This window comes from Chiloscyllium plagiosum, unplaced genomic scaffold, assembly GCF_037043375.1.
Source record: "Chiloscyllium plagiosum isolate Xiang-an unplaced genomic scaffold, Cpla_swu_hap1 HiC_scaffold_28, whole genome shotgun sequence".
NCBI classification, from domain to species: domain Eukaryota; kingdom Metazoa; phylum Chordata; class Chondrichthyes; order Orectolobiformes; family Hemiscylliidae; genus Chiloscyllium; species Chiloscyllium plagiosum.
The window spans coordinates 40,765,296-40,792,543 of record NW_028270166.1 but is presented as its reverse complement, the minus strand read 5'-3'; the positions used below and the strand labels follow the sequence as shown (position 1 = coordinate 40,792,543).

General features: G+C 42.7%; 1 protein-coding gene across 19 annotated transcripts in view; it reads right to left on the bottom strand.

Annotated features, from left to right (window-relative positions):
- Positions 1–27,248, bottom strand: part of LOC122565203 (receptor-type tyrosine-protein phosphatase S-like) — a 479,330-nt gene that overhangs the window by 26,230 nt on the left and 425,852 nt on the right. For all 19 annotated transcript variants that reach the window (XM_087976126.1, XM_087976133.1, XM_087976129.1 and 16 more), the window contains 4 exons: positions 16,163–16,317; positions 13,976–14,261; positions 6,121–6,299; positions 1,208–1,334 (listed from right to left, as the gene is read on the bottom strand). In XM_087976126.1, the coding sequence (XP_087832252.1) occupies positions 1,208–1,334; positions 6,121–6,299; positions 13,976–14,261; positions 16,163–16,317 (747 nt within the window). The remainder of the gene's footprint in view (positions 1–1,207; positions 1,335–6,120; positions 6,300–13,975; positions 14,262–16,162; positions 16,318–27,248) is intronic.

The following is a 27,248-nucleotide window of genomic DNA, read 5'->3' as shown; positions in this document are numbered from 1 at the left end:
CAGAGTGCCAACAGGGTGGAGAGATAAATGAGAGGAGCCTCCCTATCTGGAAGTGGTCGGTGAATGAATCTGTGACTGCTTTTTTAGATGAGCCAAAAGAATGCCACAGCTGAGTGTTGTTTTCCTACAACCTGCTCCAGTTCAATGAACATCATGTGTCACAGGAACAGTCTCAATGTGCTCACTATCTTATTTCATTACTGAGCTACAGACAGGACAAAGAATATATTTTTACATCAATCATTAAGTTTGTTTAAACAAAAAAATGGTTAATCTTCACCCAAGATTTCCCAAGGTCAGGAAGGACATAAGCTTTTCTTTGAACAAATGATCATTTTTTGATGAACTGAGGCCCTATCTTAACAAAATATCCACTGGATGATAATATAAATAGACATAAATAAAGCAAATGTTGCACTGTTGGCAGGAAGCATGCCTTCACATGGAGGATAGTCACAAGGCAGCTGGATACTATGATGATGAAGTAATAGACTTTTTTTTTTACAAAATGCACTCGTTGGCTGAATAGTTTCATAGTTTGAACCACTTTGCAATCTTCTCCTTTTCAATATTGAAGTCTCCTTGTGACAAATGCTATACCCAGTTGACGGGGCACCCATTTTTTTTCCCAGTGTTGCTCGTGTCAATTACTAGAAGGGTGACCTACAATTTCTCTGACTTGTTTTCTACAGAAAAGCACTTTCTTTCTGGTCGGTCAGGGCCCTTCTCACAGGTATGTAGCCAAGATTGAGAATTGAATGATTGCAGGATTGGAGGTCAACACTCAACAATCTTGTGGCGGAATAGATAGCATTACCACCTTGAGGTCAGTAACACCAGGTTCAAGTCCCATTTCAGGACTTGATGGCCATGAATGTCATGGCCAAACAGCTAGATTATCAATTTGTAACTCTTTCAGATATACCCATGGCAGGCAGTAAAAGTGGAAGAGTTTCCTGGTCAGAAGAACCATGTGGTAGCTGCAAAGTAACAGTCTCCACACATTAAAAGGTTCCAAGCTCAGGTTCTTGCCACCACCAAAGGCCTTCCTCGTTCTGAGGGACTACCTCACACAGAGCAAAGCTGTGAGCATGGCTTCAATGTTCTGCTGCTTTAAATAATTTAAAATGGAGAACAAATCAATCAGTTGCAGAATACTGGAAGAATGATATGTTTAGGACCTGCTCTTGAACTTGATGATACTTACCCGTCCCATTTCTCGGAGTTTAGTGAGCATGACAACAATGGTGGAGTTGTTCTCCCACAACATTCTCCAGAAGTCCTCTGTAGTCTCTGCCAAAGGACCCTGTGTGGCTATGTAGGCTTTCTGTTGTCTGTAGGTAAGAAAGAGAAAACTTTAATTAGGATAAGAGACATTGTCTCAACAGTGAGCAGAGAAATCACTCCATCCAAAGATGGTAAAAGGTAATGGCTGAAGTGCATGCTCTCTACGAGATACTTAATTGGGTGCAATACAGAAGGGTTACATGAGTGCGACAGAATCCAACATATGGTAAAATGCACACAGTTTGTGGCCAAGATTAAATGGAACAAGCAGAATCCATGATGGAGTAGAATGTCAATCAGCACCGAAGGAGTTGGTTGAATGAGCTTGTTCAATGCATCTACACATTTAACCCCCAACAGAGAAAGAGGCCATTTTAATCTGCCAAAGGAAAGGAGTAAACTACCTTCCATCTTGGGCTCATGACACAAAGGGTAGGATTGGCCTGACCTTTGAAGTAGCGAGCAGAGACTGGACGTGGAAGTCCCATCTTCATTTCCAACATATCCAATTTTGACAACATGGGGGGGCATTCTGAGAAATCTGAACTCAGCAAGACCACTTAAACTGTGAGCAGAGGTCAATATCCAATGCACAGTGCGGGAGTCCTCACATTGATTGAGTACATAAAAATGATTTAGAAGGACTGATAAGGTCTATTTAAGAAGGATTTAAAATCCCACCCCTCTTTTAAAATGAAAAAGACAAGACTTCAGCTACCTGTAAGAATTAACAATAAGTCACATTCAGAGTTGTTTTGATTGACAGGCCATCTGAATGGGACCAGAAAAAAAAGTATTACCATCTGGATGTAGTGGGGTCCTTTTAATGCAGTGGTAGTGTCCCTACCTTTGAGACAGTAGAGAGATGTGACACAACACATTTGAACAAGTTGATTAAAAAAAAAATCTGCTTGTGTAGTTTCAGCCGAGTTCCTTGCTGACACACATCAAGGTTATTATTAAGCTATTGTGAATGCTTGGCTGTATTTCAAAAAAAGTAAAACTCATTATTTTACTTGGGTTCACAGTTTGAATAACAGTTTAAAGAGTTTAGTCACTTGGGGATATTTAAAAGTTCTGGATGGGTTTTGTAAATAGGAGTTTTCTTAGTCTCTGGTGAGGATGGATTAGAGATGGAATAGATTTGTTTCAGATTTTATTTTCTTATTTACACAAGATCCTCTCAGAGTGAATACTGGGAGAGTGGCTACGCAGGGGTCATGGGTGTATGGGGGCCATAGCGAGGGTATGGAGGAGGGAAATGGAGGAGCTTGGGACAGAGGGCCTGCTGGTGTTTGAAATAAGGGGGATGAAGTTTGGGACAACCAAGTTTTCTCAACAGGTGATTCGAGAGAGCCTGTGATTTGATTGACAGTGGAAGGTCAGAGGACTCAGTTATTTGGCAAAAGCTGTGGGGTAGCTGGAAAGTGCCCTGGGGTAGTTGGTCAAACAATAGCATGCTCTGTACACTGTTGGGGCAGAGTGAGTACTCATGAGCTGCCAGCACAGACAACACTTCTACTTGGTAGATCACAATATTTCCTCTGCTGTTGGTACTTTGTCAGCTACCAATTTAAAGAACAGGTGGCTAACTGCTAAACTGTGGAATAATTGCTAACTGGCTTGACCTGAAAATGACTGCTTGTATAATCATATTGATTTGTTTTGCTTTTCTCCCAACTCAACTAGAGGCAGGCAGTGAAGCATTTCCACAGACAGAGCGGATTTGTTTCTTCTTTCTCTCTCCAGAGAGACTTTTTTTTTTGAAAATCTGTCAACTCTGGTGTCCGTGAGCCAAATGTTTTCTACAATTAAGGGTAGCCAACCTTCCTGTACTGTCTAGGAGTCTCCCAGAACGGATTAAAGATCTTGCAGATGACCCAAGAGAAAGTATCTGAGTCTGCTTGTATTGCACTGATGCTCTGCTCTCAGGTCCTGCATTGTTCTGCCTGCCCTTGATCTTGAGGTACAGCTGGAGATTTTCCCAGCATTCTTGTGGCTGCCTTTTGCCCACACGGCTGAGGGGATGCCCTCAAACCTTGTGGCTTTGCAGGAATTTCCTCAGTTGCCAGGTCCCTTAGATCAGAAAGTTAGGTGGGAACCAACCTCCACTCCTAACTTGGACCGGAACCTGGCTTGATCTCATTCTCAAAATGAAACTGAACTTTGCCATGTTGACAGACCGGTACATGGTCCTTGACACAAGCTCTCTAAACTCTTTTCATGTTGACAGGCAACATCTGAGGTTGGTCTTTGCTCTTTGTTCCAAGTTTGAGATGGTGTGTTTGGCTGCCATCTACTGACAGAGAGGCACTCCGACTTGAAAGGCTGGAGGACACCTCTCATCACAGTTCTGATGTTACCTCTGCCCACAAACAAAAATGTTCAGGAAACTTCAGAAACCAAACTCTGGTTCAGAGTTTAACACAAGGCACCAGAGTCAACTGCTACATCAATTTGACAGTTGCCCATGAATTCTCCTTGTGCACCTTCCCTTACAGACTGAACCACACTCTTCCCTTCCAAGCTAGTTACTAATCTAGTGACAAACAATTCATTCCTTTCAAACAAACTGCTGATTGGCAAAGCTAAAGAGTTTGTCTTTCTGACAGAATTATGGCACGAAACCGAATTTTAAAATACCAGGAATAATTTTGGAATTTGGCTTATCAATAAAACATTTGTTTTCCTGATTCTTTGATACAACTGGCAACAGGATGTATTAATGCTGTGGGTGGGGTAGATGCCAGATTGTAGTCGCTCTTTTCAATGACTATTCCTTGCTTCAATATTCACAGTTACAAGCTTTTCTGCAGAGCTAACTTGAGTGAAAATCACAAACCCATAGGGCCTCTCAAATCTCTTTAATTCTTTTTTTTCTAATTAATGGATTGATTGTCTGAGTCTTTGTCCCATCAGCGGCCTGGTTGAAAAGGTCAGTTGTTCAATCATGTGCTGTAGTAGAGAGGGGGGCCCCTGATTCATGAATGTCTGACTCAAACATTTATACTGGTGAAAGCAATACCATATATGGTTTTACAATTTAAAGACCCATCATACGAACATTTCCTGTCATTATGAACAGCTGCTTTCCATTCTGAATTGTGCACTGACATGCGAACAAATTGACTTACGAACATGATCCATGAAGGAACGTGGTAGCTGCCTCTACAGGGGGTAGCATGGTGGTTCAGTGGTCAGCACTGCTGCCTCACAGCGCCAGAAATCCGAGTTTGATTCCAGCCTCGGGCGACTGTCTGTGTGGAGTTTGCACATTCTCCCCATGTCCGTGTGGTGCTCCTGTTTCCTTCCACAATCCAAAGATGTGCAGGTTCGGTGAATTGGCGACCCTAAATTACCCATTGTATTCAGGGATAAATGTATTCAGGGAATGGATCTGGGTGGTTTACTCTTCAGAGGGTCGGTGTGGACTTGTAGGGCTGAATGGCCTGTTTCCATACTGCAGGGATTCTAGCTCAGTGCTCAACAGGAACCAAAATCTACTGTCCACTAACCAGACTTGACCAAGAAACAGTAATTTTTCTATCTGGGTGTCACTCAGCATTTATATTATTTGCCCTGCCATTATATTCTGTTTTCATTTAGCAGTGGCCATCGACCGATTTTCATGAATCAACTCATTCATAATATGGCAGATTGACCGAAAGTGAGAGATTTAAATTTATTTATTATGGGTTGGTAGATTTTGGGTGACTGGGAATCCAAAACCTGAACAAGTCTAAAGTCCGGTGGGACATTGATCCCAAGGATGCCAGATCTGGGGCACTGGATAGGTATTAAGATTTGTAAATATGGGTTGTGGAATAGCATTAAAGTACAGCTCGGACAAGACCATTGGCAAAGCTGTCGGGTGGATCCTCCTTCAGCACTGCAGATTTCCTTCTCTTGGGGTGCCAAAGCATATCTCCATTTAAGGCAGTGGGAATTTGGGGAGTGAGTCAGAGATTGGCCATTGTCACACACTCCAAGTAACTGGATCAGTAGCAAAAAGACCTGGAAGCAAATGCTTCCACTAGCCAACACTTTGTAAAGGTCCTTGATGAAATGGATCAAGAGAAGGAAGAAGATATGTTTAGAAGAGAAACTTGTAACCTTAGAAAAATGGGTATCATGAACATAGGCCACTGGCTCATTGGAGAAATACATCATGGGAAATGCCACTGGGTGTTGCAGACCAGGAAAACCCAGGATTTCACACTTAATGCCAACATTCCAAGCTCAGGGAAGGGAACAAGTTAAAAGATCATCTGGAGGTGACCTCAGCTTGATGCATGGTTGACAGACAACAGCTAAAGGACAACACAGGATGGGGATGTTGTACACGAGTTAACAACTACTTGGAGTCATGTGAGAAATCAGCAGCAGGCAAGGTTGCGCTGTGCTGTGAATGCTGACTGAGTTATATGACCATACAAGCCACTGCTAACACTAGAGGGAGAAAGCACCATGGTTCTTCAGCATTCGGTTAATTATGAAAGAAGATCTTTGCTCAGCAACAGTTTGTGTGCAAAGACTTAGGTTGACTGCTTTTAAGCTCCATGCCTTTAACTGAAGTTCTCTGTTGCCAGATGACAGTTTTTCCTGCTATGGAATATGTTGGGCAACCTGTCCAACCTATTAATAATTGTGTGAAATTGTTTAGAATTTAAAAACTCAATCTCCTGTTGCTACAACTGTGCTTCAAACTGCACAACAGATGGTTCTGAAAATTGCTCTGTAAACCTACAGTATTTAATAGAGAATTGTGGCAAGCAGTCGACAATGGAGAATTTTCCCTGGAGGGTTCCCCGCCCCCCCCCCCCGGGCACTTACCTGTACCCATCGATAAAGCTAGCGTTGATGTAATCAGAGCCCTCCACCCCACGGATTGGCTGTAGACACACTCTCGTCGTCTCGTACGGCATAATGTTAACAAGGCGGTTTTTGAACTTATTACATGGAAGATTGGCACTTATGAATCTGGACGTGTGAGCTTTGGAATTGGCCAGGCGCTGGAAAAGAAAAGCAGATGAGAATGAAGGCAGAGGCACTGAGTGAAGCGCTCCTTGTGTCCGACTGAAAGGCTGTCTTCTCCTCCACCAGCTTTCCCCACCACCACCAGGACCTACCCTCTGGTTTGATACTGCTAGCCTGAAGCCAGCCATCACAGAGGCTGGTGAAGTGGGAACACATACTGACTTGGCGAAATTTCACTTCGGTTAAACTAGACCATTAACAACACCAAGGATGGATGACATTCTGAACTCCTCCCATATACAATCACCTTTGACAACTGGGTTCACTCTGGTTGGCTGACAAGCAGGCAGCTGGATCATTCCAATTCCTTTTCTGAGGTGTCCATTCTAGCCTCACCCTGACAGGATAGCATAGGTTGGGAGTGATTGTGACAACAAATCCATCTTGATGGTCCAGCTTTCTCCTGGAGGAGCTTAACCATGAAGTGAGAAACTCTCATTCAGGTGAAGGAGCTGCGCCCAGTCTCAATGACCCTTTCAAGTCCATACCCCTCAGTGCCACAACAATATTGAAAACAACGGATTCAATTAGAGAAAATAAAACAGATAAAATTTCCTGCCACTTTTGTTTGTTTTTTATTTGGAGAATCCTGCAACCCTGCTAAGTATCACTGCTACTATTCTCTGAGCTGTGCAATGGGTGGAGCAAAGTGTAGACTGGCTTTGTCATATTTCTGATCAGCTGCTCCATCAGGAATGGTACAGTGATTTCCCTTCTTTCTCTTGCACATCCTTTTTGATTATCTTGTGACATCACAGGGCAGTGCATTAGAATGCAAGGGAAATTAATATTTAAGATGTAGAAACAAGATTCTTTAAGAAATCAGGCAGATATAAAAAGTCTCACACATGGGTTTTACTTTTAAAGACGACTGTGCTCCATTGCTGTGGTAATCAAACTGTGTGCTCTATAAGTTAGATATTGTCCTGAATCCCGTCATCCTTCAGCGTTTAGGCAATTCACTGCTTTTTGTTCTTGTTTACTGATTGCTCTGAATTTTGTAGAGTTTTGGAAAAGGTTCTCCTCATTAATGGCTAAGTCCTAAATCCAAATATCAATACCTGCAAGGACTAACAACTGATGCTGGATGTGTGTTAATGAGAATGATTGATTTAAACTTAATATGTGGGCTCTCAGGCACCATAGAGTGACTAAAGAAAATAAAAGCCTTAGAGACTTCCATTCTCATCATCTAAGGGACTGAAACTACCTTTCATTGTACTCAAAGTGGAAACGTAACTTTTTAAGTGTTTGAGCTACGGTTCAACTGCAAATTTTCTTCTGGGGGGTAAATCATGATTTCAGCTGTTAATGATCAAAAGGCTGGTTTCAGTCTAATTTTGGAAATCGCTTGGTTCACTGTCTGACCCCATTGTGTCATTTCTGCTGCACTAATCAGCCGGATGGATCATTGCTGGTAATGAACAGCTGCAGCAATTGGAAATCGATAATATTGGTATCCTGTTGATTGTCTTGACTCCAGGTGACTAAACTGGACTAAGTTGCAACTCCTATTTGTTTTCGAACATGGAAGTATTTCTCCTGACCCCGGACATCCATATTCTCTCTTTTTCTCTCTCTCTCACACACACAAACATGCAATTATTCTGCAGGGGAAAACTGAAATCAGTGCAGGACTCCCACTCCCAATTATTATTCAATTTAGGATCAAATTCTTCTGTCTGTCTGTCTCCCTCTCCCTTTGATCTTTACTACTCCATCACTGCCTCTAGTGTCTAACCAAAAGAGCTAAAATTTCCATATGAAACCTCCCTGCTCACAACTCACCAAGGCTCCTTTGACAGCATCTTCCAAACCTGCAGCCTCTACCATCTAGATGGACAAGGGCAGTAAATATGATCATAAGATAATAAGCAATAGGAACGGGAGAAGGCTGTTCAGCCCCTTGGGCCTGCCCCACCATTCAATAGGATCAAGAGCTGATCCATTATTCCTCACATCCACTTTCTTCCCTTTCCCTAATACCTTTGGTTCTCCTACTTATCAAAAATCGACCTAACTCAGCCTTAAAATACACATAAGAACTCTGCCTCCACAGCTCTCTGTGGCAAGGAGCTCCAAAGACTCTCAACCTCCGAAAGTAAACATTCCTCCTCATCTTAGTCTTACACTGGCACCCGTTTATTCTGAGATGATGCAGTCTTGTCCAAGACTCTCCCATGAGGGGAAATATCCTCTCAGCATTTACCCCGCCAAGTCTCTTAAGAATCCGATAGGTTTCAATGAGATCATCTCTCATTTCCACTAAACTCCAGCAAATACAGTCCCAACCGGTTTGAGCTTTGATCATAAAACAATCCCTCCATACTGGGGACCATCTGAGTGGACCTTCTGTGAACAGCCTCCAGTGAATAAGGGGACCAAAACTGTTCACAGCACTCCAGATGTGTTCTCACGAGCACCTTGTACAGTTCCAGTAAGACTTCCCTACACTTATACTCCAACCCCCTTGAAATAAGGGCCAACATTCCATGAGTCTTCCTGATTTCCTGCTACAGCTGTGTGCTAGCTTTCTGTGCTTTGTGCACAAGCCCTTTTGCATTGCAGCTATCTTCAACTTTTCTCCATTTCTCTGGTCTTTTGTTCTCCCTTTTAAAATGAACAACTTGGCATTTTTCCACATTATATTCCACTTGTCAACTTTTTCCACACTTACTTATCACTATCTCCTGTAAACTGTTTGTATCCCTCTCGCAACAAGCCTTTCCACCTATTTTTGAGTCATACCTGCAAGTTTCCTTCCAAGTCAGACACCATCCTTACTTGGAATTATACCACAGGTCCTTCAGTGTTACTGGGTCAAACTTCAGGAACTCTCTCCCTACCTGTGCTCTGAATGTACATACCCATCATGGACTGCTGCAGATTAATAAGACAGCTCACTACCACTTTCTGGAGGACAATTAGACACAGGGAATAAATGCTGGTACAGTCAGCAATGCATTGCTGACTGCAAGGCACTGCTGCAATACAGTCACATTGCATTAATGAATTAGAAAGAGTCACTTAAAATTGTTTTTATTTTCCAGATGCTTCTTAAAATGTGTCTCTTTTTGTCATTGGTCTCCACATGTAACCCTGGTGTCAAATTTTGTTTAACAGTGCTCTGGTGAAACACCTTGGAATATTTTATTATGCTAAAAGGCATTATATAAAAACAAGTTTTTACAGTTATTGTTGAGTCTTGGCTCACATGATGAAAAGTTATCGCCTGGGGAGCTGCCTCTGGCCAGTCGATTAAATTGATTTTACAATACCCAAGTATTCCATTGCAAACCTCTTGAAACAGTTACTTTTGAGTGAACTCAACCCAATCTCAAAACCACCCCCAATAGTTAAGGTGGAGGTAAATTTAATCTGGCAGCAGGAAGGTTATTAAACTGGTGCTGGGGCTTGTATCAATGATTCCATGGGTGGTCTGGGACTGGTAAATGCACATGAACAATCGCGATTTGCTGGAGGGTCTGAGATAGGTCTGTGGCACTTCAGCTTTCGTTTACAATTCTAAAGGCTTTTGGCTGCACTTCACCATCAGGGTTAATTTTGAGAAGAGTCTTCAAATCCCTGCACATTCACCTGCGTTCAACAACAACCTGCTCTGGAGGGGACTGCCCCCTCCCTGCTTCACAACAATTCTCCACACAGACGTGCTAGCCTGGTTTTTATTTTACATTTAAGGATGGACCTAGTTACTGGCACTAGTTGGTACCTACCCAGCTTTGGGATAGTGAAGATTGCAGCTCCCGGAAAGTCAGAGTTAATAAAGTGTGGAACTGGAAAAAGCACAGCCGGTAAAGCAGCATTAGAGCAGCAGGAGAGTCAACATTTCAAGTTGTGACCTTTCACCTGATGAAAGGCCCCGACCTAAAACGTTGACTCGCCTGCTCCGCTGATGCTGCTTGACCTGATGTGCTCTTCCCAGCTCCACACTTCACCTAACCAGCTTTGACCATCTGCCTGCCATCCTTTAGCTTGATGGTGACCCCATCTTTTAGTCAGGAATTAGTCATCTGGGGAATATCACATTGAGTTGACTGTTTCCCACACTCTGTGGGATTTTGACCCCTAGTACTCTGAGAGCCCCATTTATCCAACTGCCCTCATTCCAATGACTGGTCTTTCCCGATTAATCCCTGCCACCTCAAACTGCTTTCTAAATTGCTGTTGTTAACTGCCACTGTCTTCAAAAGCTACCTCAAATGTCCCTTTATTAACATCATGACATGCCCTCAGTGCTAAATTTCCTTCACGTCTTGTTTGACTCGAAATGTTAACTCTCTTTCTCTCTCCACAGATGCTACGAGACTTACGGAGATCATTCAACATTCTCTGTCTTCGTTTCTTGATTCTCTCTTTCTCCCTACTAAAATGCACGTAAGCATCAATTGCTTATGTATAGAACCTGTTATAAGTTGCGCCTTCCTACCGACAGGACTTGGCTGTAATAGTGTAATCTTATCGGAGTAGGATTCTTGTTAACTAAGTACAGCAAGGCAGAAAATTAATCATACTCTGACCAGGCAACCGTATCTTATACTAACTGTCCCACTGCATGCAAACACACATTTCTTCCACTTTGATATCCCCATATTCTGCATCTACAAGTTACTGAAATGTGCAGATTTCTTATCTTCTGAACACAAGCTCACAACGTTTTACTATATAAAACTGAATTTTTAGGACGGACATAATTGGTACAGTACAGATAAGGAGTGCTATTGATTGGAAAACTATCTCTAGGTTCCTGTCCCAGATTAATGAGATGAAAGTATTTGCAGTCTTCAAAGCTTAAATGTGTTGCTGGAAAAGCGCAGCAGGTCAGGCAGCATCAAAGGAGCAGGAGAATCGACGTTTCGGGCATAAGCCCAAGCTCAGAGTTGAATTTATGTTGGGTTGCTTTGACTAACTTCTGTGTGATTTGGACTTTTGATGCCTCAAACTTTTCCTTGGAATGACATTTAATTTTAGGTCGGCCTGATTTGCTCACAGGACAGCCACTGCTCCTCTTAACCAATGGGCTATGATCTGCTGTGCTTTTCCAGCACCACTCTAATCTAGACTATGATATAAAACATCAGGTGGGTGTTCTCCTGAGGCTGCAGTACATTATTGAAGTAGAGTTTAGGGAGCTGAACTTGCATCTAACTACATTCTACTTGACCTGGAAGAACTTGATATTGAAAGTAGGGGTGTAAGAATTGTATTGCACTTTTACTTTCACCATGTTGAGTGTGGAAACATACCCAATTTAATAAATGAATCTAACTGGAAATCCTACAAAATATCCTTTGAAATAATCAAGTGTCAATATTGTCTGCCTTTATATGAGCTATCAAATATAATGCCACATAGTTCCAGTTAATTCACTGATATTCACTCTTAATCAGTTGGTAGCATTTGTGTGAGGCACTTGGTCGTAGCTTCCAGTGCTGAGCATGGAATCTGAGCTGATATTTTAGTGCAATGTTGAGGGAGTGCTGCATTGTTGGAGTTGTCTTCTTTCAGACAACATTGCAAAGCGAGGCTTTGGTAGCCCGCTCAGGTCGATCTAAAGAAATCTCTGGGTAGGCTCAACATTTCGAGACAAAAAAAACTGCAGGTGCTGGGATCCAAGATAGACAAGCAGGAGGCTCGAAGAGTACAGCAAGCCAGGCAGCATCAAGAGGTGGAGAAGTCAACCTTTGGGGTGTAACCCTTCTTCAGGACTGCTTCTTCAGGCTCAATGTTCCTCCCTCGCCCATGATCACCACAAAAAGATTTTTGTGGTGTATTGGACTTTTGACTTTATAATTTCCTGATTCAATAAGGGTACCATTTCTGGGATAAGAGCTTAAGCAGGATCCCAGTCGAAACTCTCGAGCATAGAGTCATAGAATCTCTATAGTATGGAAGCAGGCCATTCTGCTCATCAAGTCATGGGCAAAAGGGATGTTTTCCCACTGCTTTGGTTCTTTTTTAACCCCCAAATGACACATGAAGATGGTGATTGAGCCATTTATCTCCTGGCTGTTTGTAGAAACCTTGCTGTGGTAAATTAATTACTGCATTTCCCACATTACAAGAGTCCTTGAAAAGTTCTTCATTGTTTATGAAGTATTTTGGGATGGTCCAAGACATGGTAGGCTGCTACATAAATGCAAGCTCTTGTTTCTTCCTCATAGCACTGTTAGAGTTAGTTAACAAAAGTGCATGTACACCTCATTTAGTTATAACTTTCCGTTTCAGGAGGGATTGCTACAAGCTTTTAAAATCTGCACTGGACGAACTGTCTAAGGAGAAACTGCAGTAGTCTTCTGCCTTTTGATTTTGCTAAGCAAAGATATGGCGAGATAATCGGTTCAATTGTCAGGCTGTTCTCAGTTAATTGATCTTAGCCGAGACAGGCATTCCTGTGCCAGACAGCAGAAAACCCAGCCAGTGTTCCCATTCTCTAGGACTATCTAGCGACTTCTGGAAAAAGGGTCTGTCAGATGAAGATTGAATTGCGCTTGACTGTAATGTCCTCACAATCCATCTCACACTGGGTTTACAGATGTAGAATTGCTATTCTGTGAAATCATTCAGGATGACCAACCATCAATGGAATCCTAAACACAGAAGTGTTCTAGGATTCAACCTGCCTACGGCATTAAGTGGCATAAATAGGGCATTGAAGTTGCTGGAAGGGTGGCATGTTCCTGTCCCAATTAAAAGGGAGTGGAAAGAACCAGGGATGGTCTTCCCATTCCATCATGAATCGAGGCCCTTAAACAGGCCATTAATGTCCACTTAAAGACTGCTGCTGCATTCACCTAGTGGTAGGTAAGTGATTCACCAGGCGGGAAGTCTGAAAAGCAAAGCCTGTTTGTGGGGTTGCTTGCAACTTATAGGAGGGGTAGCCCCTCATTCAAAGGCAGAAGTGGGGACTGCAGATGCTGGAGATTAGAGTCAAGATTAGAGTGGTGCTGAAAAAGCACAGCAGCTCAGGCAGCATCCAAGGAACAGGAAAAACCAACGTTTCGGGCAAAACTCCTTCCTGATGAAGGGCTTTTGCTTGAAACATCGATTTTTCCTCATTCAAAGGTGTTCAGTGACTGATTGAGAGACATGGCATCGAGTAGGAGAGTGGGCAGGGTTACTGCTGAGAGCAACCTCATCGCTGCCTTTGCTGTCAATCTCACTCAGCCTGACCCCATGACTCCCCTCCTGTCGTCACTCATCCATAACCTGGGACCCTCTGTGATCCTGGACCCCATCTGGCTGCAGTGCCAGCAACAGCCACTGCCTCCTCAATGGTGCGAGCAAGCAATGGAGTGGCTGGAAGCTCTTGGTGTGTGGGCCTACTGTGTCCAGAGTCCTTAATCCTGGGAAGACCCATCACTGCTTGACTGACATGTAGTGCAGCAAGTCTTCTTGAAAAATGGCAACAGAGGATTCTCGCTGGTTCTTCAGCTAGTAGGTGAGCTCACGGTCAGCCATGTTAAATGTCACCTCAAGAATCGATTTAACGGGGGCTGGGAACCATTATATAAAAACCCAGCAAAATTATCATTCCTGGATCCTCCAGGTTATCTGCTATTAGGACAGTGAACACTTGTACACCCCAGCCTCCCTCCCACCTGTACCAGAACAATGTGGTCAGTCTTCTTACCTTGAACTCTAGCTCCATTCCTGTAACGTGCTCTCCTGTCTCAACCTGCGTGAGTTTCTGAATGTATGAGAACAAGTTCCTGGCCATCACCTCTGTGGTCCCACAAGCCACTGCTTCCAGCAGTGCATCATGGATAAAAATGTACTGATCCTCTGTCTGCACCATGTAGTTCCGCTGTGACCTCATCAATGTCACGTGGCCATAGATGTCAACTGTCTTCTCGTGTTTTATTCTCTCGAGCATCGCGTCAATGACAATGAAACAGCCGGTTCGACCAACTCCAGCACTGAAAGATGAGTTGAAATAATTCAGCTTGTGTTTATGGGACTGTTCCCCCCCAGGATGGCATGAAGGAGATTTTAGACTTTAACAGCTCTAATTACTTTGCACTTTTTATTCATGTAATGACTTTGTTCCACAACTGGTTCTCGTGTCCCTGACCTAGACTAATGAAAGATGTCAGACAGATCCTTGCTGCTGGGTGAGGCCCATGAGCCAACAGCTGACTGGATGTCTGTCCTCGCACATGACAAATGGGCTTATGAGCAAGATGCTGGATGATTAATACTGTGGAAATGCCAGGCATAAGAATGATAATCAGGCCTTGCAAATACCTTTAAACAAATGGAGCAGCGCTTGTTTTTCCAAATGCATATTTAATCCAAAATGAGTATTAGTCCCACCAAATGAGAATTGACAGGCCTGCAACACAGGCTGAATTCTCATCAAGTAACTAAGTGGGCAGCAGGGACTGGAGATAATCGATTCTATATTTTAAAACAAAAACTTTTGTTCTATGCTTAGATTTTAGCAGGTGTACAGATGGATTTAATAATGGACAGTTTTTTTGTGGTGACCAGTAAAAGATTGGTATTAAACACCTCAATCAGAATAGGTTACTGATACTGTCCAAAATGGAAGACATGTATTTATTTCAATAGTTAGGATTAAAGATTGATAACTGGGGCGGCACGGTGGCACAGTGGTTAGCACTGCTGCCTCACAGCGCCAGAGACCTGGATTCAATTCCCGCCTCGGGCAACTGACTGGAGTTTGCACATTCTCCCCGTGTCTCGGTGGGTACCCTCTGCGTGCTCCGGTTTCCTCCCACAGTCCAAAAATGTGCAGGTTAGGTGAATTGGCCATGCTAAATTGCCCGTAGTGTTAGGTGAAGGGGTAAATGTAGGGGAATGGGTCTGGGTGGGTTGCTCTTCAGAAGGTCGGTGTGGACGTGTTGGGCCGAGGGGCCTGATTCCACACTGTAAGTAATCTAATCTAAAAAAAACTGTAGCCAGGATAGACCTGGAAAGCAGAAATTATGTTTGTTTTAGAAATTAAATATGTTGGCGTAGCGACTGTTGGGAGTTTCATTTCCCTGTAACCACTGAGCACACAATGCATTTGGTGCTCGAGATGAAATGTGCAATTTCATCTTTCTCCTAAATAAAATACAAGTCAGTGTGGAGTGTAGTCAACGTTTTCTAGGGATGACTACGACAGTTATCTATTTCTACCCAGCTGGATTACAGCCTTCTATTAACACATTTCTATGTAGTTGTCTATTTCATTTGCATTTGGCCATAACCAGGAATAGCCTGTAACCAGGAATATAGGACTTTTGTGGACTTCCCAATGGATTGGCAACTGTGATAAGGTGTACTCCTGGAGTTTCTCTCTGCACTTCAGTCATCAGTCAAATCTACCTTTGTGATGCACTGCACACTCCTGCCAATTGGAAAGCATAAAAAACTCAATACACAATTCAATAGCCAGTCTGTCTATCAAACAGTACTTATTTCTAATATTCAATATTTTTATGTCAAATAAAAAGAAATACTTAAAGAAAATGACAGTTTTATTTCAATATTGCTAGGATGTTTTGTTCACATAGTCAATTTTTGCAGACCACAGGCTAATCCTGGAGGGTTGGCAACATCTCCTTTTCAGCTGTGCTGGTATAAATCTAGAGTATCACCAGCTCACACAGTTTTCCCTTTGGTCAAAGGAATTACTTCTGCTACAAAGGAAAGATTTGATATAAGGTTAACTTCGATTTATAACCTCAGCAGTCAACCCCTGACTCACACCAGTGGCAATCACAGCAGTGACTTAATCATCATTCAATCTGATGTGAAAGGGCTGGAGGCACATAACATGGAAGTCACCAAAATAAGAGAATAATCCTACCTGCAGTGCACCACCACCGGTCCAGCATCAGGAGGATTGCAGGTTTTTACTCGCCTCAGGAATGCCAGGAAAGGGGTTGGATACTCCGGGACCCCATGATCTGGCCATGCTGTGAACTGAAATTGACGAACCTCTCTCTTCTCACTGGAACCATTCTGCTCAGGAGAGAAACAACTTTGCCTTTAGAAGTGGTTCAGAGATTTGGTCAAACACATAAGACACTCACATACATGTGTGTTTCACAAGAATCCTGCTCCGAATGGGGTGATGCAGTAAATCAATGCGTTGTGGAGAGAGACAGCAGGACGTCCAAGCAGTACTAATCCTCAATTAGGGAGTTACACTTACTTTTGAAATAAAAAGTAGAATTTCTTACTTGGTTTCAATCAGTTTTTAATTTCTCATATAGCAGTAAATATTCGCTCATAACTCATTTAGGATCTGCAGCAGGAGTGAGGTATTTAACTGGCCTCCATTCGGAGCCCCCTCCTTAAACACGCATTGTGGCAATGCAGGTGCTAAACACTCATACCCTGTTAATACTGGCTTTCTTTTATTTTTGCAAAGATTCTTTTAAACTTATGATTAGGGATGTGCAACAAAAACTCAGTGGTACTCGAATTATATGATGGAATAAAGGACTAAAATAAAATGCAATATTCCAGAGCTCAGGGGAGTATATGAGGCTACACTAGCTGATTATCTATCACAGCTGTTTCCAAGATGCTTGCATTATTGTTTTTTTTTGAGGGCTCATGTCTGAAGGATCGTGAAAATAGGTTTGTCTAGAGTGCTAGTAAGGCAACTGAACCTGTTTTTCTTTTAACTATTTAAAACCACATGTTGGAAAACATAATGGTTTCAGCTAAACGTGATGTGTGTATGGAACGAGCTGCCAGATGAAGTGGTGGAGGAGGCTACAATTACAACATTTGAAAGGAATCTGGGTGAGTAAATGAATAGAAGGGTTTAGAGGGATATGGATCAAATGCTGGCAAATGAGACTCGATTAGATTGGGATATCTCGTTGGCATATACGACTTGACTGAGGATCTGTTTCTGTGCTTTATGACTCTAAGTCTCTATAAACAGCCAAGGTTGACAATTGCTGGATTTACTGGAACTCGCATGTCTGGGTGTTTGGCTGCCTAGAGCTTGGCTATTTTGATATAGTTGGGAATTCAGTTGGGGTGTATCTGGAGAACAAATAAGAACCCCAGATGGCCCTTCACCATCTTTATGAGCAACGCTTTTTAGGAACTTATGAAATAGTTGTAAAAGTTATTCTCCCTGAAAGGCTTCTAAATTAATTCCTCTGAACATCTCACGAATGAGCAAAGTCTGAAGATCCCAGTGACAACCTTCTGTGCTGAGTGACCCATCTACATGTGCAAGGACACCCGGCTTCTTTCCTTCAAGAGCTAACCATTATTTGGCAAAAGTGTTTTTTCAAACTTAATCTCTGCAGAGTAAATCTTTCCTTTGTCAGGAAATTCCCCACCATACACTCACACTGAGGCATTCTTTAGAAAGAAGAATCATTGACACCCTACAGTGCGGAAGCAGGCCATTCAGCCCATCGAGTCCACACTAACCTTCCGAAGAGCATCCTACCCAGACTCATTCCCCTACCCCATCACCCTACATTTCCCATAGCTAACCCTAGAATAGAATATCCTTTATCTGCACATCCTTGGACACTATGGGCAATTTTCCATGGCCAATCCATCCAACCTGCACATCTGTGGACTGTGAGAGAAAACCAGAGCACTGGAGGAAACCCACGCAGACACGGGGAGAATGTGCAAACTCCACACAGTCAGTCATCCAAGGGTGGAATTGAACCTAGGTCCTTGGTGCTGCGAGGCAGCAGTGCTAACCACTGAGCCACCATGCTGTCCTGAGTCTCTTGTTTTGGCCTGTCGGTCATAATGTGAATTGCTTTTGAATGCTTCTGTGAAGCACCTTGGGATGCTTAATGTTAAAGATGCTACGTAAATACAAGTTAATGTTGTGCTAAGTGCACGCTTTCAAATTATATATAGAAGAAGGAGTCAGATTCTGCTCACGTTTGACACTGGCAACCTCTGTGTAGTATCTGGGGATTGTTAAGCAGCTACCTGTAAATTGATTGTTTGATGCCCTTTCAGTATTCAGGACAGTTGACTTGAAGGGGTAGGCCAGTTTAAAGACAGTTTCATGTTGGAAGTGAAATGGTATGACTGTGTTTCGAATGGAAAACTTAATTCATGTGAAAAGTATATTCACACGAGCCAGCCTCCAGTGAGGCTGCTCATGATAAGTCAGCGAATGTATTCGATCACATGATCTGAAGCAAGATGCCTGAAGAGTGAAAAAGTCCAACAAGCAGTGAGCAATGTAAGAACTTTTAATACAAGAAAGGTGAATTACTTGAAGGTATTAAATTACTGGAGAACTACCTTTCCAATTGATATGGGTTCTAGATTAAGAATTGGGAGGTTCTGAAAGTCTGGAACATACACAGATACTAATCTCTCTGCCCTCAATGGACTATATTCCTGACATTGTACTCTGATTTCCTCTGCTCAATCTTTTATATTATCTGGGTGAACCACCAATCAGTCAGATGGAACATCTTTTGACAATAAAATATGTGAATTAAAATTTGCAACGTGTTTTAGATCATGCAGCAACCAACTTCAAACCTCCCTCAGGCAAAGAGATGTTTGGTGGGGGAGGGGCAGGGTGGAATAAAATCATTGACAGTCATTGCTTCAGAATGGTTTCCAGTGTTTTATGGAAGGTGGGGGTGTGAGGCCATCAGGTAAGGAGACAGTCGGGGTTTGGTCATGGTGGCATTTGTGTGCTGTCAGACCACTTCACAATAACGAAGAAGAGAAAGGTCATGACTGAAGAGATGCCAGTTGTAGTCAGCAATGTGACGGCAGATTCAAAGCAGAATCCGCTTATCTGCTCCCAAAGCAGAGGAGTAGCTTTGGGACTGAGAGGCGGGCTGAAAACAAGAAATAAAACGCTACTCTTGCAAACAATGTACAGATGAAGTGTTGGGCCATTTTCATATGGTTCACTCATTACTCATTTGACAAGAATTCTCTTCCAAGGAGCCTTTCGCTGCAAGAGCCTGAAACTCCACTGTGCAACTCTCAGGGTGGAAGGATGCCTCAGTGTTGCTCTCAGACTGCAGCCTCTCCTGCTGTGGGTGAAGACCAGTTTGATCCAATAGAACAGATCAGTTAAAAACGCCCATCTAAGATCACTGCAGCATCTGGAGAATATTCTCCTTCATTTACACTAGTGAGGATGGAGAATTCTCAGATCTCATGTACTCAGTAAACAATTGCTAATGTGTATTGTATTTGGGAACTCTATTCAGTGCCCCCCCACTACCCCACCAAGTAAGAAACAAGAGGCTTCGAACCTTAATCATTCTGAACAGGAAGGCTCCAACAATTCAACATTTTCATGATGTTATAATGCACGCAAACCTACTTCTGGTATGGTCGTAGAGACAGCACAGGAACAGACCTTTTGGTTCAACTCATCCATGCCGACCAGATATCCTAAATTAATCTAGTCCCATTTGCCAGCTTTTGGCCCATATCCCTCTGAACCCTTCTCATTCATATACCCATCCAGATGCCTTTTAAATGCTGTAATTGTACTAGCCTCCAGTACTTCCTCTGGCAGCTCATTCCATAAGCGCACCACTTCGGAGAGAAAAAGTTGCCCCTTAGGTTCCTTTTAAATCTTTCCCCTCTCACCTTAAACCTATGCTCTCTAGTTTTAGACTCCCCTATCTGAGGACGAGACCTTGACTATTCACCCTAACCATCCCCCCCTCATGATTTTATATACTTCTACAAGGTCACCCCTCAGCCTCCGATGTTCCAGGTAAAGTGGCCCCAGCCTATTCAGCCTCTCCCTATAGCTCAAACCCTCCAAACCCAGCAACATCCTGTAACTCTTTTCTGCACCTTTTCGTCTTGTCTATTTTGTTATGTTTCTTCCCCAGTAAAACTTCCATGACAAATAAAAAGTATGAATTGTAAGTGTGAACTAACAGGACAATGTTCCAGGACAAATGGTTCACACTGCTTCAGCTGACCTTTAACATATTTTTGTTGAAGTAGACCGTAATGATGATATCACTGGAGGGTTTGTCTTCATGGGTTATTGAAAACTGTGCTATCTTGAAATTTAGGATTCAACTTCTGTGACTATTGCACTCCCTCACAATCAGCCATCCTGAGCCAGTGCCCAAAGTTAAATTAATCAAATGTTAAATTCCAGAATGCCAGCTGATGAAGGATGGAAATGCAGCCAATTTGACACACTTTTTAAAAATGTATTTGCAGAGTTACATGTTGGCCTGTTATCCATCTCCTAAAACAACAGCCACAGCTGCAACCTGTGCGTATTTATAAATAAATTATTTTTAATCAACTTGTTTGGACATGGTTCTGGGGCAGATGGGACTTGAACCCAGACCTTCTGGTCCACAGATAGGAACATTACTACCGTGCCATAGGATCCTTTACAAGGGCACAAGTGAATCTCCAGCTAATGTCCATTACCTGCCTCAAATTAAACCCTACTTAAACTTAATATTAACAAAGAATAATTACAATGGGGGTCTTGTTGTGTAGTGGCAATGTCCCTACTTCTGGGCCAGAAGTCCTGAGTTCAAGTTCCACCTACTCCGAGGTATGTTGCGACATGACTGAACGGACTGGCTTTAAAAAAAAGCTGCTCAACCAAAACAAGAATTCACACACCAACAGAAGTGGACAGATCAACAAAAACAGAAATTGCTGCACAAACTCAGCAGGTCTGGCATCCCCGATGGAGAGAAGTTAATGCTTATAAGTCGTCTGACCCCAGTTGTTTTGTTTTATTAAAATGGACAGATGTCTCTTGAACTCATCCAAACCTGGTACTGTGATAATCCGCATTGTTCAACAGTCTTAATCTCATTCATGACAGGCATGGGCCCATTGCATAAAACTGGCTGCACTTCATTCGGGCTGACCGAATTAGGATGGTACGGTGGCCCAGTAATTGGCACTGCTTCCTCACGGTGCCAGGGAGTCAGGTTTGATTACATCTTTGGGTAACTGTGTGGTGTTTGCACATACTGCCAGTGTCTGCGTGGGTTTCTTCCGGTTTCCTCCCACAGTCTAAAGATGTGCAGATTAGATGGATTAACCATGGGAACTGCAGCATTACAAGGGGTAGGGTGGTGTGAGCGGGATGCACTTCAGAGGGGCAGTGTGGACTTGACGGGCCGAATGGTCTGCTTCCACACTATAGGGATTCTAAGAGTTGGCAAGACGTTGGTAGAGTAGATGTGCTCATCGGTGGTTGGTGTTGGGGCAGAGTTGAGACAGCTTCACTTTGCATCTATATACGGCAAGTCTGGTTGGGTTAGGGCTATTTGATGATGTTGGGGGTTCCTTATTGTTCCAGTTACAGCATCAAAAACACTCACTTTAAACAATATAAGATTCACTCTAGTTTCAAAAAAACAATGAACAGACTACTTTACAGATCAATGTTAGTTTAAGTCCAGATGGTTGGGATCCCTCAAAAGTATCAATAATTATCAATATAAAACTCAGCAGGTAAACTGTATGTACAGATGAAGAGATTTGAGATCAATTCATGGATTTGGAGTATGTAGAAGAAGAAAAAGGGGAGAAGTGATCCACTTTCCTCAAACATCGAAGGAGGAAATTAGTTTGCTGCGTGACTGCTCGTCATTGGTTATGTTTATGTTTAAATACTAGACTGATGGACAGTTACAGGGCAGAAGGAGGCTATTGAACTACCTGGTTTCTGCTGGTTAACAAAGACCAGTATGAAGTCCACTTTCTGTATTTTGGTCCATAGACCTGGAGGTTGTGGCAACACAAGTGAGTAAATGCTAATACATACTTAATTGTTACCAGAGTTTCTGGCTCAACCACCTTTCAGACAGAGTTCCATACTCTCACCATTCTGAGGGAAAAGAAATTCTTCTCAGTTATCCTCTTAGCCTTCTACTACACCTCTTAAATCCATGCCCCCATCCCCCTCCAAATGGTACGTATAACATTGAGAAAATGTGCCTTCCTATCCATGCCCCTCCTAATCTTATGCCCCTCTACAAAGTCACTTCAACCTTTGCTTATCCAAGGAAAACAACCCAGCCTCTCCAATATTTCTTCATTACTCAGAACTTCCAGCCCACATTGCATTCTGGTCACTCTTCTATGCACTCTGTCCAGTACAATTACATCTTTTCCTATAATGTGGGGATCAGAAGTGCACCCAGTATTTCCGTTGTGGCTTCATCAGTGTTTTATGCAGCTCCAACAAAACCTCCCTGCTTTTATATTCTCTATCTTGGCTAATAAAGGCAACTATCCTAATTTGCCTTCGGAGCCACATTATCTACCTGCCCTGCTATCTTTAGGCATCTGGTGATTTGCACACCAATGTTCCTCTGATTGTCAGTACTTTCTAGGGACCGACCATTCATAGTCTAATCCCTTCCCTTGTTAGTCTTTTCCAAGTCCATGACTCCACACTTTTAAAAAAATCATCAATGGGATGTGTAGCCACTGGCTGAACCAACACATATTGTACACATCCTTAGATCCCCAATTGCCCCTGAGAAGGTGGGGTTGCGACTTCTCGAACTGCTGCAATCCATTTAGTTGGGTGGACACACATTAGCAGGGGGATGGATTCAGGATTTTGACCCAGAAGGAACAGCAACATATTTCCAAGTCAGGACAGTGAGTGACTTGGAGAGGAACAGGAAGATGGCGTTGTTCTCATGTGTCTGATGCCCTTGAACTTCTCGATGGGCATGATCGTGGGTTTTCTACAGTATCACCTTGTAGATGGTACACACCACATAAATATATATAACAATACTGTGCATTGGGAGTAGAAGGAGTGAATGTTTGTGGATGTGATGACAATGAACTGGGCTTCTTTGTCCTGGATGATGCCAAGTACCCTGAATACCATTGAAGCTGCAGTCATACAGACAAGTGGGGAGTATTCCATCACAGTCGTGACTTATACATGGTGCACAGGCTTTTAGGAGTCAGAATATAGAAACTTAGCAAGTAGGAGCAGGAGTAGGATACTTGGCTCTCCGAGCCTGCTCTGCCTTCAATATGATCGTAGTTGATCATCCAACTCAGTACTCTGTTCATGCTTTATCTCCCTATGAGTTACTTACCGCAGGATTTCTAGCCTCTGAACTACTCTTCTAGCCACTGTATTCATACGGCTAGTCCAGTTCAGTTTCTGGCCAATGGTGAGACCCCTAGGATGCTGATAGTGGGGGATTCAGCACCATTGAAAGTCAAAGATGGTTAGATTGTCTCTTGTTGGAGCTGGTTATTGCCTAGCACTTGTGTGGAATTAATATTACTTGCCATTTGTCAGCCCAATATTGTCCAGGTCTTGCACATTTGGACTATTTTAGTATCTGAGGAGTCATGAATAGTGTTGAACGCCATGCAACAATTGGTGAACATCCCATTTCACACCTTAAGATGGAGGGAATGTCAATGAAAGAAGCAACTGGATTAGGCCTAGGACACTATCTTGAGTAAGTCCTGCAGAGATGTCCTGGAGCTGAGATAACTGACTTCCAACAACCACAACCACCTTATCATCTCCAAATATGCCTCCAACCAGCTGACAATTTACCCTCTGATTTCCAACGATTCCACATTTTCAAGGGCTCCTTGATGTCACACTTGGTCAAATGTGGCCTAGATGTCAAGGGCTGTCATTCCTACCTCAGCTTGGAATTCAGCTCTTTAGAACCAAGGCTGTAATGAGGTCAAGTGCTGAGTGGCCCTGGTGGAATTTAACCTGAGCGTCACTGAGCAGGTTATTGCTTGATAGCACTGTTGATGAAACCTTCCATCACTCTACTGATGGTGGAGAATAGATTGACGGAGTGGTAATAGATTGAGTTAGATTTTCTTGCTTTGTCTGTACAGAATACACCTGGGCAATTTTTCACATTGTCGGGTAGATGCCAGTGTTGTAACTGTATTAGACAGCTTGCCAAGAACATGGCAAGTTCGAGAGCGCATCTTCAATAATATTGCCAGAATATAGTCAAGGCCAACAGCCTTTGCAATATCTAGAGCCTCCAGCCATTTCTTGATATCACATGGAGTGAATTGGATTGGCTAATTTGTTTGAAATAACTTTGACAAAGAGGAATTGTTACTTCAAACTGATTCGGTTTTGTTGGAGATGGAAGGTTTAATAGGTAGCCCTGAACATTGTAAGACAAGGAGTAAGCAGAGAATAATGGATTACTGATTTAAAAATTAAAGCCAGAATGCAAATTTATTTTTCAGACATTCACAAAAAAACTTATATAGTAAAAGGCTGCCCAGTCCAAAATGAAAACGTGGTGTATTCTATCCTTCATACTGAGTTTATCTTAGACTCCTTTGAACTGAGCCAGACACAACGTGGAAATAATGACAGAAAGATTATGAAATTCATTGTCAAAGCTTGTTCTGCTTTCACTGCCTTGCATCAAGCCCAGACCAAACAAGATTTCAGGAAACCTCCACCTTTCTAAATTGTTTGCACAGATACTGATCCATTGTCCTGCATGAAATGTGGACTTGGAAGCAGACCAGACTTGTTAACGGGTAGTCAATTAGTATCAAACTATTTGGTGTTGACCACCTTATCTCAGTCGCGATCTTTCTATTTCTTTTTCAATTTTATCAGTATTCCTATCAAAGGCGCTGTTCTAAGCCTTTCACTTTTATTTCTCTAATTACACTGGCCTATTATTTCTTCCACGTTAGCCCATCCATGCGTGGTTGAAATTAGGAGTCATCACAGTCACATCTCAGTCTTTTCGACAGCTTCAATAATGTAGTACAGTATGAGTGCCAGTGTCTCCTGATTCAGCTCCTTTACCCCATGAGGCATCCTATCTCCAAAGACACCCCTTTTGCAGACAGGATCCATTTGACTGTTCCAGCTGCCCTCCCCCACACACACCACCTACTGTTGGAGGTACCAATACACACTTGCTTGAAACTTGCCATTCCATGAACAGTTGCTTACTTAGCGAGTTCGGGTCTGTCATGATGGTTAGAATGTTTGAATCCACATTAGGGGCAGCAATCTCATTGAAATTCTTTTGAATTTCCCCTTACGTACTTCTTGACCATTGGTCTCATGCCAGACTTTAGCCTCCAATAAAGTTTACCACCTGTTTTGCAATGCATTCACAAGCAAACCCCACTCCAAGGAAACTCAAGTTGCGACAACTCTCACAATCCACAGGTTAAGCCTCATTCAGAAGGCTAGGACTTTCAAAAGATGCTATTCCGAACACGCAATTGGGGGACTTCACAAATAAACAAGAATGTCATTTAGGTTCTAAAATGCCCTTGTCACCTTCATGAATGTGCTGGATTAAGCTGTTAGCAAGGCTAGACACCACCTGAGCCTCTTGTCAGCTTGAAAGTCAAATCAGAGAAATGCGAGCTTTACTTAACAATCCCAGGGTACTTTTTTTTTAAACCAAAAAAGGCATTAATGATGAATTGGAGATGGTTAATCCCAGATTTACCCAAGAGTTGTGAATCCAGGGTATGCATCCAGTGTTGGGCAGGACCATTCCCACCCTAGAACACTTCGCCAATGGGTCCTTCCAAGGAGCAGCAACTGAAGCAACTAGTGCTGTCGATCCTGGAACCCTGACCAACCTGGACTCCCAGCATTGGTGATCTGCCACAGAGTTTGAATCCCTTTGAAAGTACCAATACAGGTTGAAAATGCCTTCTCAGAAAAATGCTGGATAACACCCCGTTTGCCATTTGCCTAGATCAGTGATACAAGAAGGGACAGGCAGATAAACAATTCCATAACTCCATGAAAACCACATTAAATACTTGTTGAATCTCAATATCCCCTCACATTCGTAATGATCAGAGGTCAGTGGAATAAGGAATTCCTGCTTCATGATCTTTGAGCCTCCCATGTTTTCAAATCTCATGTTATATTAAGAATGACAGTTAATTACACTCATTGGGACATTATGGGTGGGTTGCACTTCAGTGGGTCGGTGTGGACTTGTTGGGCCGAAGGGCCTGTTTCCATACTGTAATGTAATCTAATCTAAATCTAATCTAATCTAATTAGATTTAAATATAGGAGATTAATAAACAACTGCAAACATTTAAAGATATAAATCAGAATTCTCTGGAAAAATGAAAACCTAATTCAAGACGTTATATAGTGAGAGCTAACTCGAGAAATGAAGAATAGTACAAAATAAAATTTACAATGTTGGCAGAATGGGTAACCCTGAGGAACTGGAGGGTTTGAAAAATATGTAAATAATAACCAAGAAATTGATGAACATGGAGAAATAGAAGGAGTGTGAATTAGGAAGAAGTGGATTGTAAAATGCCTAGCAACAACCTGCTCAGGGACACTCAGCTCCTGACCTCATTACAGCCTTGGTTCAAACACGGGCAGCTGAATTGCAAAGGCGAGGGGAAAGGGACTACTCTTGGCATCAAAATCGCATTTGACCAAATGTGGCATCAAGGATTCCTTGTAAAACTGGAGTTGACTGGAACCGAGGGACAAACTCTCTGCTGGTAGAAGTCACTTATTTGGCACATAGAAAGATGGTTGTGGTTGTTGGAAATCAGTTATTTCAGCTCCAGGACATCTCTGCAGGAGTTCCTCAGAATTGTGTCCTTGGCTCAACCATCTTCAGCTAAGTCATCAATGACCATCGTAAGGTCAGAGTGGGAACGTACGCTGTCAATTGCACACAGTCAGCACTATTTGCGACTTCTCAGAATCTGAAGCAGTCAGTACATATCCAAATTTAGCAAGACTTGGACAATATATAGGCTTGGGCACACAAGTGGTAGTAACTTTTGTGCCACACAAATACCAGGCAATGTCTCTTGTTGAAGATAGTCAATCTAATCATTGCTCTTTGACATTCAGTGGTGTTATCATTACTGAATCTCCCATTATCAAAAACTGGGGGTTACCATTGACCAGGAACTGAACT